The 20,848-nt window shown below is 42.9% G+C and overlaps 1 protein-coding gene across 1 annotated transcript in view; it reads right to left on the bottom strand.

The window, feature by feature from the left end:
• The window catches only part of ATP6V0D1 (ATPase H+ transporting V0 subunit d1), a 144,045-nt gene that overhangs the window by 20,188 nt on the left and 103,009 nt on the right, over window positions 1–20,848 (bottom strand). Inside the window, exons 3-5 of the mRNA XM_077455687.1 lie at window positions 16,438–16,616; window positions 12,289–12,368; window positions 4,951–5,028 (exon numbers count right to left, since the gene is read on the bottom strand). Of these exons, the coding sequence (XP_077311813.1) occupies window positions 4,951–5,028; window positions 12,289–12,368; window positions 16,438–16,616 (337 nt within the window). The remainder of the gene's footprint in view (window positions 1–4,950; window positions 5,029–12,288; window positions 12,369–16,437; window positions 16,617–20,848) is intronic.

Genomic DNA, 20,848 nt, shown 5'->3' with positions numbered 1-20,848 from the left:
CGGACAGTCCGCCAGACTAAGTCCGCCGGACAGTCTGCTATGTGTGTACGCGGCATTAGGCACAGCAGGTGGAAGACGGGCAAGGTAAGTATATAATCCTTTTTATTATACAGGTATAATTTATAACCCCTATTGGGGTGGAAATTCTTTTTCAGGGGGTGGGGGCCCAAACCTTAAAGTGTTTGTTAACTCCAAAAAAAAAATAAAAAAAAAAATAACACACATCCTGGTCCCTTAAAGCAGACTGCACAGCACAGTGCTTGTGCTGTGTAATCTACCCCCCTCTAAACTGTAAAAAAAAAAACCTGCATGAACTTGCCACTTCCTGTATTATGCTCTCTCTGCGCTGACCACGAAAATCATGACTGCTGAGCCATATTCACCGTGGTCGGAGTATGTCCCTCCGTCATAGGCATCTGTCCCCTCTGCTCTCCTCTCTCCCCCCTCACCCCCTCCTTCCTGCCTGTCATCTCCCTTTCTGTGTCCGTCTCCACCCCGCCGCCGATATTCTTAAATCAAAAAACTTAAAATTGTCATTGCCAGCCCCTCTATTAAAGGCTGGCATAGCACACTATGTACATGGATTCAAAAAAACAAGCGTTCTAAATACTTAATTTGAGCTGTCTTCAGACCGGTCATGTGACTCGTGGCCGCTTTACAGCTACGATACGGGGATTCTGCAGAGGAGACGAGTGGCCACGTAATCTCCCTGGCTGACGCAAGAGGGAGATCATGGCCCCCCCGCAGAAGACATCCATCGGAGCTGTAAAGCGTCCGCGAGTCATGTGACCAGCCTGAAGACAGCTGAAATTCGGTATTTAGAACGCTTGTTTTTTTAGAAACCGCTGACAGTGTGCTATGCCAGCCTCTAATAGAGGGGATGGCATAGTCTTAAATATATGGGTAAACAAACACTTTAAATAGGATCTTTTGTTTTGTGCTCTTTAATGTTGGCAAAAACGGATAATTCTCACATTATACTTTAAATATTTCACAATGTACCCATTCTAAAAACACTTGTGTAAAGCATAAGGACCCTTGTAAACACTGGCTTGTCCAAGCTCTCACCAACTACTCACCCAGGTTCAGGGTTCCTGGGGCAAGCTGAAAAGCTTTTGCCAAGAAACACAGATAGGTGCAGATATACAGATGTACCTACCATCAGGAAAACTGCAATGATTAACAATTTAGGTAAAGTGGAAGTGAATCCACAGTGTGTCCCCAGAGCAATTTCCTAATGTGAAGGCAGAGTATATATAACATGCTTGGACATTATGGCAGACCTACCTCAACCCCCCCCCACCCCCCCTCCCCTCCAGCGATGCAAAGATCACAGTAAGACTTGTTGCTCCATTACCACCATCTACGCCTCTCGACATCTTCTCTCCTTGGCCAGTGATAATGTAACTCATACACATGTGCATAGGAGTTTTATTGCCCCAGAAGCTGAATCTTACATATAACAGAAATGTGCACACTGCACATCACAATCATTGTAAAAAACAGATTCAATCCATAGATGCAATGAAATTTGCTGAACTGTCCAAGATGCCATCCATCTATGGGCCGGCTGATTGTACCCTAGTCGATCCATTGATCAACTTGGGTACAACCAGCTGTTTGAATTTTTAGCATGCGATTACTGCCAGAGGCTATAGCCACTAGCAGCAATGACTGTTCCCCTGGCAGGGACGCTCCTTACGCCCCCTTCCCTTGCTGAGAGAACACAATAGCACCGCAGGAGGGATTCCCCCATTCACACTGTGTGTTAATAGGGGAATCAAGCATTTTTCTTTCCTGCAAAAAAAATTGCATAATCTATGGCCTGTTTAAAGCGGTTGTATACCAGCACAGAAAAAAAAAAAAAGCCTTGTAAAGCAAAGGCATAATGAGCTAGTATGCATACTAGCTCATTATGAAATACTTGCATTAGAACCAAGTGTTAGCATCTGAGCCCAGTCCACCCGGAGGGAACTGACGCTTTGCCCTCTGCGTTTCTTCCGGGTTTGTGGCTCCGCCAATGTGAGTGGCCGGAGCCACAATTGTGTCACTCACACGCATGCGCGCAGGAGTCTTCTTCCTTGCAAGTGAATATCTCCTAAACTGTACAGGTTTAGGCGATATTAATTTTACCTACAGGAATGCCTTATTATAGGCTTACCTGTAAGAAAAAAAAAAACAAAGGGTATACAACCGCTTTAAGTACGTTGGTAGAAAAGACATCAAATATCTCTTCTGTCATAAAACTCTACCAAACTTTTTTTTTTTTTTTTTACACATTTAGTTGCGTTTTAACCACTTCAGCCCCGGAAGAATTTACCCCCTTCTTGACCAGAGCACTTTTTTGCGATTCGGCACATGGCTCCCAAACAAAATTTTTTAATGCCCGCGATCAGTGATTTTTATCGCGACGTTATGGCGGACACTTTGGATATTTTTGGGACCACTGTCATTTATACAGCAATCAGTGCTATACAAATTCCTGTGTAAATTACACTGGCAGTGAAGGGGTTAACCACTAGGTGGCAGTGTAGGGGTTAAGTGTGTCCTGGAGCGTTTCTAACGGTGGGGGGGGGGCGTGGCTGTGTGGGACACATCACTGATCTCTGTTTCGATCACAGGGAGCAGAGATCAGTGACACTGTCTCTAGGCAGAACAGGGAGATGCTTGTTTACATTGGCATCTCTCCGTTCTTCCTCCCTGGGAGGCAATCGCGGGTATCCCAGCAGTGATCGAGTCCGCGGGAGCTGCCACCCGACTCACGGAGTCTGCCGCGGGCGCGCCTGCTGGCCGCCTGTTAAAGGGCAACATACAGGTATGTGATTCTGCCTGTACGAGCCCTTCTGCCGACGTATATCGGTGTGAGGCAGTCGGTAAGCGGTTAAAGCAAACCTGTACTTTGCTCATGTAACAATAGGCCAATTGTCAACCAGCAGCACAGTTAAAGTACATACAATGTACAGTACATACAAAGTTACAATGTATGAGACAGCAAACGTTGGTTGGGCTGTAAGCTTTTGTCTAGGTTGTCTTATGAAGGATTCAGCTCTGGTTTAGAACAATGAATTTCAATATGCTGGGGAAAAAAAAGTTGCACAGGATGCGCTGGGTGTACTGAACTGCATTTTTACTTTTAAAATGAATCAATTTTTTTTTTATATGCAATACACTCAAAATTCACACCAAGCTGCCAGAGCGATATACACTCACTGGCCACTTTATTAGGTACATCTGTTCAATTGCTTGATAACACAAATTGCTAATCAGCCAATCACATGGCAGCAACTCAATGCATTTAGGCATCTGGATATGGTGAAGACGACTTGCTGAAGTTCAAACTGAGCATCGGAATGGGGACGAAAGGGGATTTAAGTGACTTTGAACATGGAATGTATGTTTATGCCAGAGAGGCTGGTCTGAGTATTTTCAAAAACTGCCGATCTACTGGGATTTTCATGCACAACCATCTCTAGGGTTTACAGAGAATGGTCTGGAAAAGAGAAAATATCCAGCAAGTGGCAGTTGTGTGGACGAAAATGCCTTGTTGATGTCAGAGGTCAGAAGAGAATGGGCAGACTGGATCAAGATGATAGAAAGGCAACGGTAACTCAAATAACCACTTGTTATAACCAAGGTATGCAAAATACCATCTCTGAACGCACAACACATCGAATCTTGAAGCAGATGGGCTTCAGCAGCAGAAGACCACACCTGGTACCACTCCTATCAGCTAAGAACAAGAAACTGAGGCTACAATTCGCACAGGCTCACCAAAATTGGACATTTGGAGAGATTGGAAAAACATTGCCTGCTCTGATGAGTCTCCATTTCAGCTGCAACATTCACATGGTCGGGTCAGAATTTGGCATAAACAAGAAAGCATGGATCCATCCTCCCTTGTGTCAATGGTTCCGGCTGGTGGTGTAATGGTGTGGGGGATATTTTTTGGAAAACTTTGGGCCACTTAGTACCAATTGAGCATTGTTTAAATGCCACGGCCTACCTGAGTATTGTTGCTGACCATGTCCATCCTTTTAGGACTACAGTGTCCCCATCTTCTGATGGCTCCTTCCAGCAGAATAATGCTCCATGTCACAAAGCTCAAATCATTTCAAACTGGTTTCTTGAACAATACAATGAGTTCACTGTACTCCAATGGCCTCCACTACCACTCCAATACCTTAAAATGATATGTTTGCAGTGTGATTTGAGCCCATACAAAATGAATAAAGCTAAAATCACCCTAGAAAGAATTGCATTCAATTTGAACAGCAATGCGGTGCGATTTCTGTCCGAATCACATGCAGGTTCCAGCACCGCTTGTGTGAACCCAGGCTTTTCATAGTGACTTCAGCCTGGGTTCACACAGGAGCAGTGCGAGAAAAACCACATGTGATTCGAACAGAAATCGTAGCACATTCCTGTTCAAATCACATGCGATTCTTTGCAGTGCAATTATCGTAACTGTATTGTATTGCGTCAAGTATCGGTACTTGCTCTTAAAAAACAAAAAAACAGGTATCCGTGCATCCCTAGAGCCTAAGTAGTACCCTAAAAACATGCATCTTTTGTCCTAAACTCCTCCTGAACAATAACAGTGTACTTTCATATATTTGAGTGTACCACGTCCTCCTCTGCCCACAGCCTCATAACTGTATATCTGCAAAGCGAGATCTAAGGCACTGTGCCTATGACTGCTAGTCCCAAGATATTTGGCATGAGACTATTGCTGGAGGCTCCGAATCCGAAACAAAACCCTGTGCCTCTACCAAGATGCACAATTCCACATTGAGACACAGTGTTGAACAAGGCATGATAAGTCACTAACTGGGAGAAAAGCTGAGTTGCAAGGGAGCCTGGTGACTAGTCATTTGCCCTCTGTCTGTTTTCAGGGCCTGGTTCCTTTTAAAAGGTTCACTCAGTCACAAAATTTAGTAATAAAGGATGTACCTCCAGGATGGGACACATGGCATCTGCAGTAGTTCCTCCAAGTCCTTTGCAGAATTTGTAGAAAGATTCTAAATAAGCCTGAAAAGTCAGAAATAAAAAAGTTATATATATTTTATATATATATATATATATTTTTTGGACTGATCAAATAACATACACAGATATAACAGAATACTTACTGTGTGAACATGTATAATGCACAGCAACCTCAATTTTTTTTGTTTTGCTTTTTTAAAGAAGAGCAATACAGTATAAATGTTGTTACAGTTCTGCCCCCCATGTACATTGTCCAAGGGCATTCTAACCCTAGTTGTGAGATCTCATTCAGCTATGGCCAATCCAACAACAGCTACAAAGGAGAAAGCTGATTCATAGCTGCAACTTTTCTTGGCTGTGAGCACTTTGCTGAGACAAGCAATGGCAAGAGGAATGTAAAGGGAAGGGGGGCCGTGTCGGCCTCCGCATTCCTCTTGCTTGTCTTGGTAAAGTGCCTACAGCTGACACAAGATACACCTATGGATCAGCCTTCTCCTTCATAGCTGTTGAATCGGCTGTGGCAGAAAGGGAGGCCGGCAGGTAGAACCTCATAGTTGGAAAGTGCTTAGAAACAAAGGACAAGGTACTACATCTGTATGCCATGAAAGATAGAACTGGAAAAATGAAATAAATTGAGAGATCTTCAACACTTTGTGAAGTCTCCCTTAAAAGTTTGAATATTAAAGTGTAACTTAAAGGGACACTAAGGGTCCTTTCACACGGGGCGGATCAGTTCTGATCCGCCCCGTGGATGTCCGTTTGCTCAGCGGGGATCACTCCGCCGATCCCCGCTGAGCAGGGAGATGACAGGTCTGTCTCCGCACACTGTGCAGGGACGGACCTGTCACAGCGCCGCTCTCCCCTATGGGAGATCGGATGACGACGGACCGCAGTGCCCGTCGTCACCCGATCCGATCCGCAGACGGATGGAAAAATAGCTTTTTCCTCCGTCACACTTTTTCGGATCGGAGCGGGTCGGATGTCAGCGGACATGTCACCGCTGACATCCGACGCTCCATAGAGCTCTATGGAGCACCCGTTCAGGTCCGCCTGAAAAACTGACAGGCGGGCCTGAACGGGACGTTAGTGTGAAAGGGGCCTAAAGGTTTGAATTTTTTTTTTTTTTTAAACAACAAACATGTCATACTTACCTCCACTGTGCAGCTTGTTTTGGACAGAGTGGCCCCGATCCTCGTCTTCTGCTGTCCCTTGGCGGCTGTCTCAGCTCCTCCCCGCTTCTGATAACCCCCTCTGGGAAGCGCTCTCCCAAGGGGGTTACCTTGTGGGCATGCTCCCGAGTCCAGTATTCGGCGTCCATAGCCGCTGACTACAGGACTCGGCCCTGCCCCCCGGCCCTTGCGTCATTGGAGCTGACTGGCAGCAGCACAAGTCAATGGCTGTGCTGCTATCAATCTAGCCAATGAAGAGCCGAGAAGACCGAGCAAAGGGAGAGCACATTCGCGACGATGGACTTTCCAGGGCTCAGGTAAATAAAAGGGGGGGGGGGGAGGCTGGGGTGCCAGTGATCGTAAGATGTTTGTTCACCTTAATGCATCCTATGCATTAAGGTGAAAAAACATGAACCTTTACAACCCCTTTAAATTTCCTATCCTTTACAGCCAAGAACCTGCCATCTTAGCCGCTGTTTGATTGGCAATTGCCATGGTGCTACACATGTGATCAGTTATGATAACCCTTTGATGGCTTGACAGCTCAGATGAGACCTAACAGGAGAACACTAGTAACTATAACTGTTAAATCAGTGGGTTTAGTTCTACTTTTAATTTGGTTATACACATGGGCAGTGGCGGCTGGTGAAGTTTTAGGATGGGGGGGCGCAAGACCCCGCCCATCCACGGTTGGCCCCTCCCACTTCTCATAAGCCACACCCAGAATTTGTAGAATGATATTGGCGTGTATCCAGAATTTCATTGTCCTGCAAATACAGTAGCTGTGTACATAGACATAGACTCCCTACCTACCATCGGAGTTGCACTGTGCTTATCACTGTTATATGCACATATTAGGCCCTATTTGGTGGTGAGGGAAATGTGTATTTGGTTTGAAGAACAGCAAAAGGAAGGAAGGATCATTGAATCTAGCCAAGTACAACTCACGCAATCCACAAACACTAAAAGATTCATTTGCATCAAGATCTGAAATGTAAATGACTGAATAGTAAAACACAACTCTTCAAGTTTACATCAAACTCACTGATGTGAACCACAACAAATAAAACGCATAGGAAATAGGACAATGAGACTGTGCATACAGATTACTCCTAATGTGTTGCCAGTGGCACTATTAGCTTTAAAGTAACTAACGTAGCTGCGATCATTTTTTAAAGTTGAAGGGATTTATTTGGCAGTAAATCATTTACGTTAAGCAATTTTTAACCCTGCCACTTCTTCCAGATGAGTAGCTACAAACAAAGACTTGTATTACTGTACACTGTGCTTGAAGATGCTTGTTTGCAAATTTGCCCTTTTCCTGCGCAGTCATTGCAAGCTTTTTAATGGGGTGTTTGGGAGGGGGGGTAGGGCAATACAATACTCGAATTAGGAGCCATAGTGTGAGTTGTATTTTGTATTCACCTGTAGTTAACTGGAAGATGAAATCATAACCCACAACAACACTACATTGTGCAATTTGCTGGGTATAAATGGTGTCATACTAGGCACTACCAGGCCAGGATTGCCACAAAGACAACATAGGCAAAGGGGTTGTGTGGCAGGGTTCTCAGGATGGGGAAAGACACATAGCCACACCTACATCTTGTTGCTCTTAAGCAGCCCATAGACAATTTGTTTTTCTTTCCTTGTACCATGGACGGACACGGACACGGACACACACACACACGCGCAAGTTATACGGACAAGTGAGAGGTGTTAGTGGCAACAGATTACAGGTCAGTTGCAGAACAGTATTGAACAAAACCTGCCAACTGCAAATCCACACTCAACATTCTAGTACAATTTTCTGCACATGGAAAAGCAGATAAAATATTTAATAAGAAATGCACGGAGCACATTTACCAGATCATTTTACAGAAAAGAACAGATTATAACCAATGTGGACATTTAGAGCATGTGCAAACTTTGCAAAAATAGAATGACTGGTATTTGCCAAAACAAAACAAAAAATGCCTTTTTTCTTTTTTTGAGTACAATTAGTTTTCCACAAAATACAAAGGGCAGCAAAGTGCATACCATTCTAACAATGTACATAAGTAATTAAATAAGGATCAGATTTAAAAAGAATATAAATGAAGCTTTAAGTAGGTCTCTTCTACATGCATATTATTCTTCATTAAAGAAAAACATATGTAAAAAGGCCATTGGTAACTGCTAGGTTAACAGCTGTAGAAAATGCCAATTCTCTGGTCACAGACTCCACTAGTATAGAGCTTGGTCTTTGATTTTGTTATGGATTCAATACTGTTACTCCAATGGTAAAAGAACATGTGACTTGGAATATGGCAATCTTCCTGATTAGGACAGACACACAGACACACAGACACAGACACAGACACACACACACACACAGACACACACACACACACACACACACACACACACCACTTACCTGACTGTGTGCTCTCCGCAGCCGCTCCTCTCCTGCACTCCCGCTCTACTCCTCTTACTTCCTGTTTCCTCTCTCAGGTGAGATGGGAGAGAGAAGACAGGAAGTGACATCTGAGTCAACTCAGATGTCAATCAAACTGCCCGCCCGGCCGTAGTAACACATACTACAGCGCCGGGCGGAAGCTACTCAGCGCTTCAGAAAGCGCCCTGAGGCGGGCTAAACGCCCGCAAATGAAGCGCCACGCCTGCAATCTCATGATTGCATTGGCGTGGCGTTTCCCGGCGTGCAGTGTGACCGGCGCTCGAGCACTTCCTTAAAGAACTTTTTTTTTTTTTTTAAAGGGGCAGTTTTAAAACTTTTTTTTTTTTTTTTACATTTTTTTTTTTTTTTTTTGTGACCACACAGGGGGGGCGGCGCCCGGGCGCCCCCTATGGACGGGCCGCCACTGCACATGGGGATCTCTTCAAGTGAACAACTGAAATATTTTCTCCTATTTCTACCAATACAGGGACCCAGCACATGTGCGGGTTGTGATACAACAGATATTGGTATGTGCATTAAAAAGAAGCATGTTGTTTTTTCTCAGATTTCAAGGCATTTAGCCTAAAATCATATAACGCTCAAAGGTCAATGGTTCTTTTTCGCTTAAATTAAGAAGCGCAAGTAAGCACTAAATGTTTCTTGCAGTTTAATAAAACCTAAGTAACAGAAGAAAAAATAAATAATAAAAAAAAAATCTGCGTAAGAGACGGTACTTACATTTAATAAAAAGTGTCCCTCATGCTTTTGCCAGCTGTTCTAGCTGAAATCACCTTGGTCCACATGAACACCATTGCAGTGGTAATCTTCCCAAGCTGCAGAGGTACAGCCTCTGTCATTGGCACTCGTCAAGAGTGCTGCCTATGCCCACCATTTGTATCCCCTCATTGATTCATAGAAGCTGTACCATAGCTTTCATCAATGAAAAGCACTCTATGCCCTTGTACACACGGTCGGAGATTCCGATGGAATGTGTCAGATCGGACCGTGTTGTCGGATAATCCGACTGTGTGTGGGCTCCATCGGACTGTTTCCGTCGGAGTATCCGACGGACCAAGTTTTCCAACTTGTTGGTAAAATTTTCCGACAACATGATCCGATCGGACTTTGTCCGATCATGTGTAGAGAATTCCGATCGGACAAAGTGCCACGCATGCTCAGATCAAATTCCTACACCAAAGCTATTGGCTACCAGCGTGAACGCAGTCCCGTCGTAACGAAATTACGTCATCACGTTCTGAACGATCAGATTTTCCGACAACTTTGCCCGACCGTGTGTATGCAACAGTTACAGACAAAATCCGTCGGAAAAAAATCTGACGGATTTGGTTGTCGGAATGTCCGACCATGTGTACAAGGGCTTAGAATGGAGGATGAGTGGATTAATGAAAGGTCTGCCTCTTCCATTCATAAAGCACATTGCACACATTGAGCCAAGCTTAGATAGCTCCTACATTTTCCCACCAGCACATGAAATAGAACATTGCGTCAGCTAAAAAAAAAAGTACCTGCACACAAGATCTTCTGAAGGTCTGCACACTTCTCTTCTATTAAACAGTCTGATGTGAGAATTAATTGGGTGTGCAGTAGAGCTGCACAATTAATAGTTAAAAAAACACGGTCCTAATTCACCCCCCCTACAATCTCTCCCACTGAGAGTAGGCGATTCTTTAATATAAACAAGTGCAGAGATTAACTGCTCCTTCAGCTGTCAAAAGAAAGTATCCTGGGCAATCTGCCAAGTGTAGAATTTGAAACATTGTAACCAACACTTACTTTAGATCAAAGGGATAGAACTTCTTGTGTAAAAAAATAATCTGGGCAGTCTGCCAAGCTTTCAAGTGTAAGAGCAGGAAGTTTAACCACTTAAAGCGGAGGTCCACCCTAAGGCTCGGTTCACACAGGGGGCGACACGAGGCGACACGACTTGCCGTGCCGCGACCTGACAAGTCGCCCCCGTTCTGTACTACGGAACCGTTCTAAGAGGAGCGACTCGAGTCGCTCCGACTTAGAAAAAAGGTTCCTGTACTACTTTTGGGCGACCTCGGGGCAACTTGCATTGACTTCTATACAGAAGTCATTTGCAAGTCGCCGCTGAGGTCGCGGCGCGGCAAGTCGTGTCGCCTCGCATCGCCCACTGTGTGAACCGAGCCTAAAGTGGACCTCCGCTCATCGGAACCCTCCCCCCCTCCGGCGCCACAATTGGCACCTTTCAGGGGGGAGGGGGGTGCAGATACCTGTACAGTACAGGTATTCTGCACCCACTTCCGGGATAGCTCTCTGCGGAAAGGGGCGTAGATTACGCCCCTTTCCGTAAGTGCCCCGCTGCCTGCTGGGAAACACACAGATCCCAGAGGCAGCAGGGACCGTCCTTATTGCGCAGCGCGATTCGCGCATGCGCAGTAGGGAACCGGGAAATGAAGCCGAAAGGCTCCATTTCCTGATTCCCATACCCAAGATGGCGGCGGCAGCACCCGACAGACGATCTAGAGATCGGCTTCGGGTGCCGACATCGCGGGCGCGCTGGACAGGTAAGGGTCACTATTTTAAAAGTCAGCAGCTGCAGTATTTGTAGCTGCTGGCTTTTTTAAAAAAAAAAAAAACGCGGAGTCCCGGCGGACTCCCGCTTTAAAAGTCTAAATCTTTGTCTGACACTTCTTTCTTAAATTAAAATCAATATTTTTTGCTAGAAAATTACTTGGAACCCCCAAACATTTTATATTATATTTTTATGTCACACTGTATTTGACCAGCAGTCTTTCAAGTGTCATTTTTTGGGAAAAAATACACTTCAATAAAAAATAAATAAAAAAAAAACGAAACAGTAAAGTTAGCATAATTTTTTTTTGTTTTAACGTGAAAGATGATACGCCGCGAGAACCGTGAGAGAATCCTGACATATCTTCTAAGCAAAAAAATCGTGATTCTCATTTTAGCCAGGATCGTGCAGCTCTAGTTTGCAGAAATTGTGAAAAATGAACATTAAGGTCTCTTTCAGACGAACGATCCATTCAGGTCCGCCTGTCAGTTTTTCAGCGGACCTGAACGGATGCTCCATAGAACTCTATGGAGCGTCGGATGTCAGCGGTGACGTGTCCGCTGACATCCGTCCCGCTCCGATCCGTAAAAGTGTGATGGAGGAAAAACCTACTTTTCCATTCGTCTGCAGATCGGATGACGACGGACTCTACGGTCCGTCGTCATGCAATCTCCCATAGGGGAGAGCAGTGCTCTGACAGGTCCGTCCCTGCACATATGCAGAGACGGACCTGTCATCTTCCTGCTCAGCGGGGATCGACGGAGCGACCCCCGCTGAGCAAGCGGATATCCACGGGGCAGATCATCACTGATCCGTCCCGTGTGAAAGAGCCCAAAGGTGGATTCGTAGGTTATTTTATGTTTCACACTTTTATGTTCACAAGCTAGAAGAGTTTTCGTTTTACTTTTAAGTTCTTCCATCATCACACAATTCTTAAAAATATTGCGAAAGCCATTATGGACAGACTACTGCAAAACCTGTCTAAATATTAGTTCTTTATCTGATGATTGCTACGGTTCTGCTGCTAAACAGTGATGATACCTGGGATTATCAACTAAGATTATCCTTTAAACCATGTTCTTTCATTATAATTAAGCGGCTGTAAATCTTTGCGTATCCGAGGCCAACAATTCACTTACCTTGTACAATGTGTTCCTTATAATTTCAATATTCATTTCATCAAGATCTTGCTCTGAAATGCAGTCTTGGAAGAATGCAGCTGAAAACACCATAAACCAATTAAAAAGATTCAGAATAATGCAAAAAAAAAACAAAAACAAAAAAAAAAAAAGCAAAAAGCAAGGTGCAATAATTGACTGCAACCAATCAGAATTCTTCCTTTACTGAGCTTTACTCTACTGCTAGGTATCAGTTTATCCATTGTTACTACACTTCTTACTGATTGCAAACATTTTTTTCTAAGGACTCATGTACAAGGATATCAACACCATAAGGCTTTTGTTAGGAGTAGAATTGTTGTGCGTTTTCATTTAATGTATCTGAGCTGTATATATGCTTTAAAAATAAAGTTCTTTTCATATTTCTAAGGTGACTGTCCAAAGGACGCCTTAACCACTTAAGGACCAAGCCTGTTTTTGAGATCTGTGGTTTACAAGTTAAACACAAGTATTTTTGCTAGAAAATTACTTAGAACCCCCAAACATTTATTTTTCTAACACCCTAGAGAATAAAATGGCGGTAAATTGCAATACTTTCTGTCACACCGTATTTGCACAGCGGTATTACAAGCTTACTTTTTTGGAAAAAAATACACTTTTTTGAATTAAAAAATAAGACAACAGTAAAGTAAGCCCACTTTTTTTTTAATTTTGTGAAAGATAATATTATGCTGAGTAAATTGATACCCAACATGTCATGCTTCAAAAACTGCGCCCGCTCGTGGAATAGCAACAAACTTTTACTCTTAAAAAAATCCCCATAGGCGATGTTTAAAAAATTCTGCAGGTTGCATGTTTTCAGTTACAGTGGAGATCTAGGGCTAGAATTATTGCTCTCACTCTACTGATCGTGGCAATAGCTTGCGTGTGTGGTTTGAACACCGTTTTCATATGCGGGCACTACTGACGTATGTGTTCGCTTCTGCACATGAGCTTGGCGGGATGGGGACCGTTTAAAAAAAAAAAAAAAAAAATTCTTATTTATTTTACCTTAATTTTTTTAGTTTTACACTGTTCTTTAAAAAAATAAAATAAAAAAAATGGTGTCACTTTTATTCCCATAGGAACGTAAACATCCCTTGTAATAGAAAAAAAAAGCATGACAGGACCTCTTAAATATGAGATCTGGGGTCAAAAAGCCCTCAGATCTCATATTTACACTAAAGTGCAATAAAAAAAAAAAATAGTCCTTTAAGAGCTATGACGTGACGGAGTGACATTTTGATGTTGCTTCTGCCCTGTAATGAGTATGGAGACGGGCAGGGGCCATCTTCCCCTCACTTGTCTCCATACCCAGCAAGGGATAAGATCCAATCGCCTCCGCCGCTGCCGACGGCCCCGGTAAGCGGCGGAGGGCACCGGCCAAAGAAGAGGATACCAGGGTTATAGCAGCTAGCTGCTGCCATAACGATATTCCAATTCAAAGTTAGGGCATATATCAGCGTGCGGCGGTCCAGAAGTGGTTAAAATCCATAAAATATCATTATTCCCCAAAAATAATCCATACATATCCGCTACTTATTGACCATGGAATAAATTTTTCATGAAATTATTTCATTTTTTAAAATCAGAGTTTAGAGTCACTTTAAGACCCATTCAAAATGTGCGCCCCTTAAAAGAGTATAATAATTTGCTAGTATGCGATGCATGCTAACACATTATGGCTTTACTTTATAGGGTAACGAGAATAAAGTTTACTTCCTCTTTAAAGCCCACCTCTGGGCAAAAAAAGTTTTAACTTGCAGTGGGACTGCGCCTGTAGTGCAAGGGTTATTTGCTTGTTCCTGTCTAGAGTAGTGGTTCTCAACTTCTGTCCTCAGATCGCACTAACAGGCCAGATTTTAAGTATTACCTTGGGGAGATGTAGACTAGAATACCGCAATCACTGAGCAGCAAATTATATCACCTGTGATGTATTTCAGTTATCTTGCAAACCTGGCCTGTTAGTGGCTAGCGGTTAGTGGGTCCCGACGACTACTGGTCTAGGGGATTAGATAGCGGAGATATACTTGCCTAATCCTCCCTGCAGCTCCCCCCTTTCCCGCAGTCTTGTGCAGTGGACTGTTCCTGATGTCATCAAGCCCATAGCCCTGCTCTGGACATGAGGACGCCAGGAACAGTCCACCGCTGGATTGTGGGGGGGGAGTGCTGTTAACTGGTGGAGTGGAGGATCCAGCGAGTATAGCCTTTCTACACTTTCCTGGACAAAACAAGCAGTTAATACTTGTAGTCCAGCCGCAGCACCACTACAAGGTAGACTTTTTTGTGCCCTGAGTAGAACTTTTCGCTAGCCGTTAAGATTGCATTTTAGATCTTTTTTAAATAGGCAGCCCAACAGCATACTGAAGAAGCTTGCACGGCAGACTGACAACTTGCTGCTAATTGCAAGGAAAAGCAACCTCATCAGTCTGCAACAAGAAGTTCTGATACTGGCAGGACCTCCAGGTAAAAAAAAAAGTTTGCAAGAGATTAACAAATGATTTGGTAATGAATACAAGAAGCATAATAACAAAATACAATGAAAAATGTATTTACGGTTTACATACAGTTCAACTCATTCTCACTAGCATCAAACATATGTGCAGTGTCATAGAAGTGGGCCTTTTCTGTGACGTCATATATACTGTATATCCTCTAACACATTGGGAGCCAGGAGGATTGGCTATCCCTCATTAGATCACTGTGATTGGCTATCATTGTGATCATTTTTTGTAAAACTTTTTCCCTCAGAATGGAGAAAAAAAAATAAACATTATCTTTCTTTTTCTCCTTGCTAGAGGAGATGGATGTAAAATAGGAATAAATAAAAGCAAAATGTGTAGTATTGCTTCTTTCGATTTTTTTTCTTGGCTCTACTACGAGTACAACAACCAATGATTTGCACAACCTGGTATTGCCACAAAATTTCAGGAGTAAGAAAATGTATTTTTTCTCCCTTTTTTTTTTTTTTTTTTTTTTTTTTTTTGTGTTGGGTCATTGCAATGGAAAAAAAAAATAAACAGCTAAATGTTCTTTTTTTTTTGTTACTGTTCAGGGCCAGTTTTTCTTTAAAAAAAATAATTAAAAGTCAGGAGATGTTCATCAACATTTGCCAGCAAATGAAGATCCAATTTATCCTGGAAAAAAAACAAGATAATTTGCCTAGATAAAGGAGGTAGTTGCAGTTTTACTAACACATGTCAAAGTGTCTGAACTGAAAACTGTATTCAGGTATTAAAGAAGAACTATAGGAAAAACTTTTTTTTTCATTTTGGATAGAGTAAGGGAGGGTTCTAACCTGTATCAGATTTTTTTTGTCATCTGTGCCCCATTGTGGAGATTTCTCTTCACTTCCTGTACCATAGCCAATAGGAAGTGAGAAGAAATCTCTTCAAAATAAGGAAATGCCTTGGGTCACCAGAAATAGTGTTCCCATTGGATGATTCCTCCTCAATTACTTTTCTGGGGAAAACCCAAAATGTAGGATTTTCTTTTAAGCCGGGTACACACTACAGTTGCACAAAAAAAAAAATACACCTCCGGTTGGGAGCCGCTGTAGTAACCATGTGGGGTCAGTCCAGTGATCTCCCCTCCTGAGTAGTTGTATTTTGACAGGGAGGCAGAACGGGACGCTCCCCCACCCCGGCAGAACACTCCAATCAGAGCTCTCTGCTATTGGCTGGTATTTTTCGTACCAGCAAATGTCTCCCAACATTCTGCCGGTGTGTACAGGGCGTTACTCTCACTTTCAATGACTATTGGTAAACAGGACAACTAGAGAGGGTGAATCTCCCAAACGGGGACACAGACAGCAATGTAAATCTATGAGGTGTTCAATTCCCTTTCCCTGCTTTACCCAAAACTAAGAAGAAAAAAAAAAGTTTTGTCTTTATTCATAGTTTAAGGTTTGTTTTACCTATGTCTTGAAGGGGTTAAAGCATATATTTGCTGAGGCATGCTTATTGGAATGATTCCCATAGAATTTAATTCTGGCTTTCATTGGAATCAATTGTACCCTTAAGAAAATGGAATGGTTACCCTTCCACAAGACAAACAATCCAACATAAGCTTAGCATAGTATATTTATAGTATAGACATTATGGTATATTTATGGTATAGACCTATGTTTACCTAGTGGAGTGTCTACAAGAATGGCATTGTACAATTCTGCAGGTGTTTGGGCGATGTTTACAGCTTCCATCTGCTCAAAGCTTCCCAAGGGATGGCATTTTGGCACAAGTTCAGAAATGGAGCGCTGGTGCAGGGTGCCAGTAATCAACAGGATCACATTGTCGATCATGTAGCTGTACCTGTATCCGAATAAAAAACACATATAAGGGTGTTAAGCTTTAAAGAGCAATGAGTTTACAAAGTATGTTCAGCTGAAGTCTAATATTTTGGCTGTGATACCGTGGCAAGATTTCCTCTCATCTACCTAGAATTGCTTCATGTATGAAGGTGGAAGGCCCCGTTCACAACTGAGCAGTGTGGCATATCTCAAGCAGAGCCTAGAGATACAGTTCATTGAGGGACCCATGAATGCCAACATGTACTGTGACATACTGAAGCAGAGCGTGATCCCCTTCCTTCAGAGACTGGGCCGCAGGAAAGTATTCCAATATAACCCCTAACACACCTCTAAGATGACCACTGCCTTGCTAAAGAAGCAGAGGGTAAAGGTGATGGACTGCATGTCTCCAGACCTAAACCCTATTGTGCATCTGTGGGGCATCCTCAAACAGAAGGTGGAGAAGCACAAGGTCCCCAACATCCACCAGCTCCGTGATGTCATCATGAAGGAGTGGAAGAGGACTCCAGTGGCAACCTGTGAAGCTCTGGTGAGCTCCATGCCCAATAGGGTTAAGGCAGTGCTGGAAAATAATGGTGGCCACACAAAATATTGACACATTGGGCCCAATTTGGACATTTTCACTCAGGGGTGTACTCACTTTTGTTGCCAGTGGTTTAGACATTAATGACTGTGTCAAGTTATTTTGAGGGGACAGCAAATGTACACTGTTATACAAGCTGTACACTCACTACTTTACATTGTAGCAAAGTGTCATTTCTTCAGTGCTGTCGCATGAAAAGATATAATAAAATATTTGCAAAAATGTTAGGCGTGTACTCACTTTTGTGAGATACTGTATATGAATAGTTATCATTGAAAAACATAGGGTACCACTATCATGCAAAAAAGTTGTATGACAAGTCGCACAAGTGTGAATGGGGTGGAGTGCCTGTTGAGCACAATAGAGGGGATCATTTTTGCCGTAACACAACCACAAGTGTAAATAAGCCCTAACATTACAAGAACACAGAATCACCCCTGGGGACATTAAAGCTTAACTCCAGAATTTTTTATTTTTTTTACATATTTACATTGGTCCAGTTTGGCTCAATGTAAGTTTCCATATCCGATAAACTGGGGGCGGCTGTAAATCACAGCATTAGTCAACACTACATACAGGGAGAGCAGCAATACTATGGTTTCTGTGCCAAAGGCTTCCCCTCTGCACACTGACCCCACAAATTCAATATATTCTTGGATTTGACAAGGTGGAGATCATGACATCACTGCCCTCTGCACCTCAACCAATCAAAGAATGCCTTGTATTAACATAAAAAAATAATTACAAAAGGTGTTTTAAAAATGGTATAGGTGCCAAGCTGTCAAAAATGTCAAAAAGAAAGGTTGGCACTTTAAATGAAGCACAGCTAAGAGCGTAAAAATATAAAAAAAACACATGATCATGGGTGCCAAAAGCATATACATTGAATTAAATGAATAACATGATAAGATTGATGAACTCTTGATAATTTATTATATATGATAGTGACATAATTGATAAGCTATAGGTAATAGAAATATTGGTACATGATGATACAATTATGCTAGTTTATAAGAAACATGATTGGGTTGATGACATAATTCAAAACTAGTCTATAGGTAATAGAAACATTGGTACACGGTAGTTTATGCTAATTCATAAACAACAAACATGGCAATGATATTAATAAATTAATAAACATTGATAATAAAATTATCACTTGATGCAGAATCTCCAGATCACATGGTGTAGCATAAGGTTAGGGCTCTACGTGTTTCGTGGGGGATTCCCACTCATCAGGAGCAGTTACATGTGCAACGGTCTATAATGTAAAAATAATAAAAGGTTACCAAACACACACATAGGTGCCAAGCTAGCAACCACCTGAGGTCAGTGTACAGAAGGGAAGGCACTTGGCACAGAACCCAAAAGATCACTGCTCTCATTGTATAAAGCCTGGAATATTACAGTGATTTACAGCATCCCCAGTGGCTCTGGATCAAAGTAAATATGCAAAAAAATCGAGAAGGAGAAGTATGGGTTTGGGGAGTTCCGATGCTGCATCTGTCCCACGGCGTCTCTGCACTGAGAACCGAGCCATTGAACATGGCCAATGGCTCGGTTCTCTCGGCTCCCCGAGCAGAGAGCTGCTGACTGTTATCAGCAGCTCTCCTCTCTGCTCCTCCACACTCACTGGTGGAGCGCTTAGCTGTGGAGGGGCGGGAGTGGCTGTCTCAGGCTCTCAGCGACTCGCTGAGACAGCCATCAGTCCAGGCATCTGGTGGCTCCAGACTCCGACTAGAGCTCCGCTTTAAACTCACTCAAAAAACACAATCAACTATTCTTTAGAATCATCGCCGACATTATTTTTTTCTTATAAAGTAGCATAACATTTTTTTCACAACTGCGTCATACACAGGATGTTCATTTGAGATAATGAATTAGCTTGAAGATATTAATAAGCACCTGTCCCTTCCAAAGACTACAACAGATCACTGTTTTATAAAATACAGAAGGTACTGGTGAAATCCTGTTTTTCTTGTCTCTTGAAACATTTTTTCAAGGAGATATTTAAAAAGAGAAGTATGTCTCTCCCCCCCCCCCCCCCCCCCCCCTTTATACTTACCTAGGTGGATGCAGCATGGAACCGATGCTGCATCTGTCCCCCGGGGTCTCTGCACCGAGAACCGAGCAACTGAACATCGCCGATGACTTGGTTCTCACAGATCCCTGAGAAGAGAGCTGCCAACTATCAATCCAGCAGCTCTCCTCTCTGCTCCTCCTCGCTCACTGGAGGAGCTGTGGAGGAGCAGGGGAATGGCTGTGTCTCAGTGGCTTGCTGAGACAGCCATCAATCCAAGCACCTGGTGGATCCAGAATTCAAGAGTCAGGATGACGCGGTGCCTGGACTGATTCCTGTGACGTCAGCAGAGAGTGGATTTCAGACCACTCTCTGCTCAAAACGGGTCACAGGAGTGCAAAATGAATTGCACTCCTGTGACCCATAGGAGAAGCCCAGCCAAACAAGCTCAGGCTGGACTTCTTCTTTAAGCGTTATTGTAACGAAAATGTAAGCATAGGATAGTTTTGGCTTAGCAAGATGTGATGTGATCTGTAGAAGTAGTGTAATTGTAGATGTAGTTTAATTCTAGGTTATTAAAAATATAGTATTCTATGTCAGTCATGCACATATGTTCTTTCATTAGCATTTGAAAAGAACAGAGCCAGTTTTCTAGGATCAAAGTGACACCTAGATGCCAATAAAAGTTCCCATTAGAGTAAACATAGATTGCCACCTTCCTGAGGCCTAGAAAACTGCTAGTCATTCTGGCTACACAGATATGCAGGGGGCATTCACAAGGCCCCAACCGGTCTGCAAACTTTGATTAATATCAACAGATCTAAAGAACCTATTTTATCTCTCATAAAAGCTAAAATATTAGTGACAGAGAGATGAAAATAATTCCTTTTGATCGTACACGTGATGGGTTACGTAGACATGTAACTCTATTTTTAGCATGTGTGGAATCCTAGAGAACCACACAAAACCGTTATATGGCGCCTGATTGCGGGAGGCACGCATTGATTGGTACTGTTGCGATCGGACTGATGCGCTGGTATCGGAAATCCAATCCATGACCCAGCAACCAGCGTCGTTCTGGGCCAATTTGACTATGGTAATTTCAGAAAACAAGACAGCCTGTGGGTTGAGACAGGAACACCCCCAGGGTTGATTGGCCAGGGGCTAATGTCCAGCCCACATCCATATTTTAATAAATTGGGTAGCCCGAGATATGGACATTGTTCTTCGAAACTGGGGAGATCCCACATGTTCCAGTATGCTTCTACTAATGGATAGACTTCGGTAAAGTTTATTTCTATGTTTTATCCCCTTTTATTTTCATAGCAAATTGCCAATTGTGTGTCTTTCTGTATTTTTTGTATCTTTATTGCAACTTCTTTTTCTTTGTATATCATTTATGCGCTGCCCACTTTCAGGATATTAAATGATAAAATTAATAAGTGACTTCTGTGTACTAAGCTAGGACTCATATCTCTGAAGAGGTTGTTGTATTTTAGTGCCTAAGTACTCGGTCTAAGTTACGCACCAATCGGTATGCAATTGCACTGTGTGTTGGCATATTGCATGCAGATTGTAAGCTAACAGATCTTCCAGACAGAGATCTGTGTGTGTGTGTGGTGGCTCAGCA

This window comes from Lithobates pipiens, unplaced genomic scaffold, assembly GCF_037356315.1.
Source record: "Lithobates pipiens isolate NorthernLeopardFrog02 unplaced genomic scaffold, aLitPip1_a1.2 Scaffold_10, whole genome shotgun sequence".
Lineage (NCBI taxonomy): Eukaryota > Metazoa > Chordata > Amphibia > Anura > Ranidae > Lithobates > Lithobates pipiens.
Note: the sequence above shows the minus strand (reverse complement) of the source record. Positions and strands in the feature narration are given on the sequence as shown.